General features: G+C 35.9%; 1 protein-coding gene across 2 annotated transcripts; it reads right to left on the bottom strand.

Moving 5' to 3' along the window:
- Positions 1-312: 312 nt before the first annotated feature.
- On the bottom strand, positions 313-4,536 carry LOC145136663 (transcription factor GTE2-like). 2 transcript variants are annotated; one of them, XR_013720642.1, is made up of 4 exons: positions 1,265-4,536; positions 937-1,174; positions 605-837; positions 313-533 (listed from the first exon to the last, which is right to left on the bottom strand). XR_013720642.1 is itself a non-coding variant. In XM_079070777.1 (3 exons), exons 1-3 carry the CDS (start codon positions 2,777-2,779, stop codon positions 779-781), a joined length of 1,812 nt encoding a protein of 603 aa, XP_078926903.1. In that variant the 5' UTR covers positions 2,780-4,536; the 3' UTR covers positions 313-778. The 2 variants fall into 2 exon arrangements, 1 of the variants encoding a protein (XP_078926903.1); XM_079070777.1 differs by having other exon boundaries at positions 313-837.
- Between the last annotated feature and the right edge of the window lie 2,614 nt (positions 4,537-7,150).

Here is a 7,150-nt window from a genome sequence, read left to right as displayed (position 1 = left end):
CTTCCACTTATCTAGAAACGTTTTAAATTTATGTATTACATATCTATCTTGTTTCTTATTTATTTATTAACGCAAAATTAAATATATATAGTTTGACAAAACTGATTTTCCTAAAAAATGTCATTGACGGTGCCGTTGAAACTTGGACACATGTTTTGTACCTTCCCAATCATCTGCCCTTTCACATGCTACACCTTCTAGAAGAACATGCCTTTCAAGTTCATCAAAAAATCAAAACACTCCATATTTCCATTTTCACTTCAATTTCCATTTTACTTTTTAGGAAATAGAAGTAGACATTTAACAACAATATAAACATTGAACAACAATTAGAATTTTCCAATAAAATCATTCATGGATTTACTACACTAATTTTTGCCTTGTTTTGGTCATATGTACACACAAGACCATCATCATATCTCATATCTCAATATCATATCCCTCCCTCAACTCAAACTCAACTTATAACTATCTTCCTTTTCTTCTTCTTCTTCTTCTTCTACCTTCACCTCCATTTTCAGTTTTTCACCTCCCTATTTATATAAAATGTCAGAAAACACCCTCAAAAACCATTAACAAAAGGATCTAAATTTCACCTTCATACCTAAAATCAACCCAATTACAACGGGTCTTCTCTCGCTAATTACATCCATCCGAGCTTTTTCACTTCTCAATATCTCTCGAGCCTTTTTTCACTTCCATTCCATTTGATTAAAAGATGATTCTGCAATCGCGGTTTTCTTGATTCAAATCACATTACATTTTTCATCGTTTCATGTCAAGATTGTGCATCATCTGCATCCGAATCACTCCCAGAAGAACTCCCTGAGTCTGAATCTGTAAACAAATTAAAATGCAATCTCATAAGCAACTAACTCATCTCCCAATAAAAACCTCCTCTTTGCTCACAAATGAACGAAAGACAAGATTCAATACCACTAGAGGAAGATGAATCACTACTTGAGCTGCTTGAACTACTCGAACTGCTACTTCCATTCTCATTATTCCCATGTCCTCCTCCTCCTGTACCTTGACCTTGTCCACCACCTTCGTCTTTTTCAATCTCCACATGTGGGAAACTGCTCTCCGGCATCTCATCACCTATATCAACATCCTCTTCTCCAGCTTCCTTCTTGCTCTTCTTCATTCCATCAATTTTCTCCATTACCGGAGCCTGAATCAACCACCACAACCGGTTGAGAACCACCACCACAGAGAAAAGAAAAGAAAAGAAAAGTTTGGAAAAATGTAGAAGAAAGCTTACATCGTCAATGTCGGCTGAGACGCTAGCCCCTACCGCTGAGGTGTTGTTCACCAACAAAGCTTGTCTCTTTGTCTTGCTCACGAGTTTCTTCCAGTTTGTCACGAACCGATCAAGCTCCCAAAGTGTTTCTGTGTCGAGAGCTTCAATGTCTAGCTCGATTTCATCACCTTCGTGTGCTAAATGGTCGTTTCTTTTTCTAATAATCTGGACTAACTGTGGCATCTTTTCTTGAGGCATACTTTGCAAGCCTAACCCTAGTTTCTGCTTCTCTTCCATATTCATTTCTCGTTTATTTGGATCTTTAGCTCTGGGCTTTGGTAGCTTTCCGATGGCTGATCTTGTTGATGTGGATAACGGTTTCACTGGTTCTACAGGCTGCATTGGCAATGGAGATGGAGAACGTACGGGAGACTGGACAGCGGGTGGGATTATCGGGTTTGAAGCGGTTGAGTGGTTTTGTTTGTTTGAAATGGAAGGAGCGACTGGAGCTGCGGTTTTCATCTTCTTTGATCTTTCAGGGGTTTGAATGTCGTCCCAAGAACTACCATCTAATTCTTCAACGGCTGAAAACTCATTCACAACGTGAAGGGTTGCCAATTTCGCCTGGATTGGTCTAAATAACTCTTCAAAATGCGTGAGCAGTTGATCCGCCATTCCGTGAACTTCATCTGTTCTAGGGTTATAAAGCATCGCGTTTTCGAAGACCAGTCTCACATCAGAGGCGAAATCCAACGGAGATGCGTATAAACCCCTTGACAAATTCGATTTAACCGTGCCTAAATCCATCGGACGCTTGATAATTTGATGATAATCGTGAAGCCCTAGAGCAGCAGCGTCCACCGGTTTGTTGAAGACCCAGCTAAGCTTGTGCTTCATCAACTTCGTCAATACCTGTCTGCACATCTTTAACAAATTCTCGTCCGCTTCACCTCCTCCTGCACTGCCGTTTACCAAACCTTGACGGAAATGTTTCGGCTCTTTGTTGCTAGATCCAAACGGCATCGTAGATGGCTGCCGTTTATTACCCGACAGTTTCTTGAATTTTCCGTTGGTTGATCTAGGGTTTAAATCGCCAGCGTGAATCCGATCATTTAGGTTCCGGATTCTCTCAAGATCCGCAACCAATTTCTTCCGTAGCTCATTAATTTCGCTTTTCGAACACGCAGAAACGTTGTAGCTTACATATCCCCCATGGTTGAAACTATTTCCATATCCGGCACCCCCGCTGGTCTCAATCGGCCTTTGGTTGAACGAATACGCGTCATCCGACGCGGCTTGACTCACAACCACCGCGCAAGAATCAACAGGATGAGAATTGTGGTTGTGTGGCCTGCCGTTAATAGCGGCGTTGGGGAAATGCTTCTTCTTGTTTGATTTGGGTTTTTGGTTAGGGTTAGGGTTAAGGTTAGGGTTCAGATGACGAGGATTATTATTGGAATAATTAGGGATTTCCCCCATGAATGATTGATGTCCGTAGCTCGTCTGATTCCTACTCGCTAACACCGTCGACGCCATGAACCGACAACGACGGCAACGTATTTGCCCCGTCGAGATCCGGATCTATCTCGATTTGAAAGCCAGACAGGCGTGAACGAAAACATGTATCAGTCCCCACACAGAAAACGAACCGGCGACGATGTACACAATATAACGCCGGCGGCCGGCGATCTACTATTAACGACCGGAGAAAAGACGAAAATAGATATATATAATAATTCGTATATATATTTATGGAGGTGATGACCTTCTAGGGTTTGAGACTGAGCGAAGATTGAAGGGGTTGGGGTTGGTTCTTAAAGGCGATAAGATCTGACCGGCGTAACGACGGGCAGTTTATCCGCCGTGGATTGCTTTCTGACCGCTGATCCAACGGACAATCTGGATTTACTTGCTGTCTGGGCACCCTGCCCGTCACACCTGTAATCCACGGCTCAGATCCCATCTGTTTGCCGCGTGGCAATATCTGAACCCTTGATCAAAATATCGTGAGTTTTAAGCGCTTTAATTTAGCTTTCCTTTTTATGTTTGACAGAGTGGGGCCCTCACACCAGTTCCACTCTCAATCACATATAATGACGTGGACTGGTTTAAAATATGACTTGCCACGCGCCTTGGCACGTGGGATGTAATACAAGCGCGTGTCAAAGGGTATGAATGTAATTGCATTAAAAAAGATAACCGACCTTCTTGCTTTGAAATTACCAAAATAGCCTTGGTGATTGCAAGTGCAGCTAGGAAAAGGTAAAAGGGCGTTGGGGTGTTAAAAAATTAATCACTTCTTCAAATATAATTTATTTTATTTTACCTTTTAAGAGGAAACTGTTTTCCTCATTATTTTTATAGTACGTATTTTTTTAAAAATATCATTTTTACTGAAACACTTTGTTAAAAAAAAAAAGAGAGACAAAAATGTTACTATGAAAAATGCTTCCAAAAATAGAAATGCATTAAAAATATACCCTTTTTACACATAAATTGTCCATACAAAAAACTGACAAACTATATAACAATCTTTAAAATATCAAGAAAAATTACCAGTTCAATTTTTTTTTTAAAGTCTACTTTTTATGAATATATATAGAAACGAATTTACAGTCATTTACGTTTTCAGAAAATCAAAATAAATTTGTTCGAGAACTGTACATGTGAGTTGATGTTGATGGTTTTTGCTGGTTTCCATTAAAAAAAAGCACATTATGATGTCAAACCGAGTAAAACGTATAAATTTTTTTGTTATTTTTCACAAAAATTAAAGTTTAAGAAAAAATCATAACGTAATTTGTGCTAAAACAAGAAGTAATTGTTTTATTAAGAAAAATAAAAGTAAATAAACAGCTGTATTTATTTTTTTAAAATATAGGAAAACTAGCTTTAAAAAGTAAAAATACCATAACAATAATTAAAAAAAAAACAGCAATATCAAAATAATATAGAAAAAATTATTGTATTAATAATAGAGAGGTACCGTTTTTACAAAAACCCTAATTTGTGAAGATCGGAGAAAGAAAAAGTTAATCGTCGCCGGTGGCCGGAAACCGAAACGTACGGTGTTTTCCGATCTTCAGGCGTGTTTCCGACGAACTAGATTCTGTAGATCTATCGCCGATGGTTTGACGCGGATCTGGTAGGACTTTGTGTGTTGTGGCGGAGGGAAGGATATATGGTGGCGGCGGCGGCGACGGATAATTGAAGGAACTGATCGGATCTGATAGTGAAGGAGGGTGGGGAATTATTGGGGAGTGGATTAAAGTTTGGGGACGTTTTTTTGCGGTTGTAGCGTAAGGATTGTTTTTTAATTTGGGTTTGCATTTCTGACGAATTTGAGTTGCATTTCGCAGCAATTTCAGTTGCATGTCAATTATAAGCACTTGCAAACTTCAAACATTTCTTTATTACAAATCCTTAACTACATAAAACACCCTATATATCGGAATTTTTACAAATTAAACCTTAATTTTGTTTTTTTTTTTTGAAAAAACCTCGTTTTTATTCGGAAAAAAAAAGCCCTCAATAATAACTCTCATATTTGACAAACTTTTTGCTTTGGCTCATTATCCCTCCGTTTTTAATATTGTTGCTGTTTGTGATGTCTTTATAGTTTTTAACATTAAAATCCAAAAGAAATATTTTATTTTTTATTTAAAAAAAAACAAAAAGAAAGAGTTTTGTGTCAAATTCTTGTTGCAAAATACATATCAAAGTTTATTTAAAGGATGCTCAAGATATATCTTAATAACGATGGTCTAAGTTGGCTTGGTATCTTTGACAACAATCTACATTAGCTTGATACCTTAGGCTGCTCATGGTTATGGCTTAGAGCTTAAAGCTTATGACTTATGACTTATGGGTTATGGCTTATGGTTTATGTCTTGGGATTAGGAATTTCAACTGATGGCTTAATGCTTTTTGGCTTATGGCTTATGAATTATGACTTAGGTTTTATGGCTTACGGCTGAAGATTTATGGCTTATATATTATGACTTATGGCATATGGATTATTGCTTATAACATAAGGCTTAGGTCTTATAGCTTATGGTTTATGGCTAAGGGATTACGAGCTTAGGTTTTATGGTTTAGGGTTTAGTGTTTAAGGATTATGGTTTAGGGCTTATAAGATTGTATCAGGTGAAGATCAAACAGTGAAGACGAGCGATATAAGTTGGCTTGGCATGTTCGATTTTTATTGGCAAAATGCATAATAATTTTCATATCTTATTCTTGTTAACAAAATGCATATCAATACCTATTTACAATATGTCATGGATTGTAGTAGGTGAATACCAACAATCAAAGTTGGTTTGCCTTATTAGCTTGTTTTAAAACTCATACAGAAAGACAACTTTCGAACTCCAAGCGATCTAAGATACCAAGCCAGCTGAAACCCTTTTTTTTTCATGTGCTACAATCTTCGAACATCTTGTAAATAGTTTTTGATATGTATTTTACCAGAAAACTATTAAGAATACCAATAAGAATACCATAAACAACAATATGAAAAATAGTTTTTTAATCTTGAAAACTATTAAGAATACCATAAACAACAACATGAAAACTAGATGAATTATGATACTATACAAAAAGTTGGCCCAAATAAACAACTTTAATAAATATGATCCTTTTATCGGAAAATATTATGTAAAACTAAAATATTAACGGTAAATATGTTAAAAATGTCAAATCACAAAATAAAAATAAATAATAAAATTAATTTTAAAGAAAAACTGAAATTGAGATTTAATTGGAAAAAAACTATAATATAAATAATCATTTATATAACTTACTCTATTATAAATAAAGAAAACTAAAATATATAAAATAACAGATGTTTTAGACTTATATATTTCTTATTTGTCCATATTTTTTCTAACTTCATGGAATATTTTTGAAGTTAAATTAACTTAAGAATATAGTATAAGGTTGGTATTATTTTAAGATAATCAATTATATAAATTTAAATATAGTTTCTTACTAAATAATTTAATGACAAAGTGTTTAGTGTTTATTTGGTTTAAGATATATTACTTTTTCATTTTTGGATTAAAACGTCAAAAATTTTCGACGCTTTGTTATTTCGACGCTTTGTTATTTCGACGCTTTGTTACATTCGTCATATTTAGTTAGTTGTATATTTGATATTAGTTGTTAGTGCTAACATTGACAATTTATGTTAAGGGTTATTGTCACTGTAGCCCAACAAAGTTACGTATAATGGTTTAAATGGTCCCTCGTTACTATTTTTTGTATTTTAAGGGCATAAACTTGTAATTTCTGGTTTTAAAAGGGTATTTTTGGAAAAATGAAGGGGTCACCCGGTGACCCCCATCCCACGTAGCAATTTTCTAATTTCACCTGATATCCAAATAGATTATTTTAGTCCACGTCATTGTCACGTGTATATAGGAGTTAATGAGAGATACTGTACGTTTATACCATCAACTGTCTCTTTCGAACACTTTCTTCTTAACTTCCTCATCGCAATTCGTTGTTTAACTGTTCTTCGGTCCTATCCTTTTCTTCAAGTGTTCGTCGCTCAAATCGGTGAAGTTTGTCGTTGCTATGACCGTTTTCATGAAGATTGATCTACATTTTGCTGGAATTTTTACCAGGTACCCTCTATTACTTACTCGGATGGAGCATAGCAAAGGTTTGATGATGATGATTTTGCTGGAATGGACAAGAAGGAATTTGTCGAGTTCCTTGAAAGATTCGCTTTTGAGATATGTGTAAATGTGTACTTTTACATGCTCGATATTGATTTTCCTAATGGATTAAGGATAATCGTGACCGACATGGATTACATGGAACTAATCGAAGTAAGGTGTGCTTCTGATTGTGTAATTGATGTATATATGGACCATCTTGGTGTTAATGTACATCAATGGATTC

Source organism: Lactuca virosa, chromosome 9 (assembly GCF_052849685.1).
Source record: "Lactuca virosa cultivar CGN04683 chromosome 9, Lactuca_virosa_CGN04683_v6, whole genome shotgun sequence".
Lineage (NCBI taxonomy): Eukaryota > Viridiplantae > Streptophyta > Magnoliopsida > Asterales > Asteraceae > Lactuca > Lactuca virosa.
This window is presented reverse-complemented; position numbering and strand designations above follow the sequence as displayed.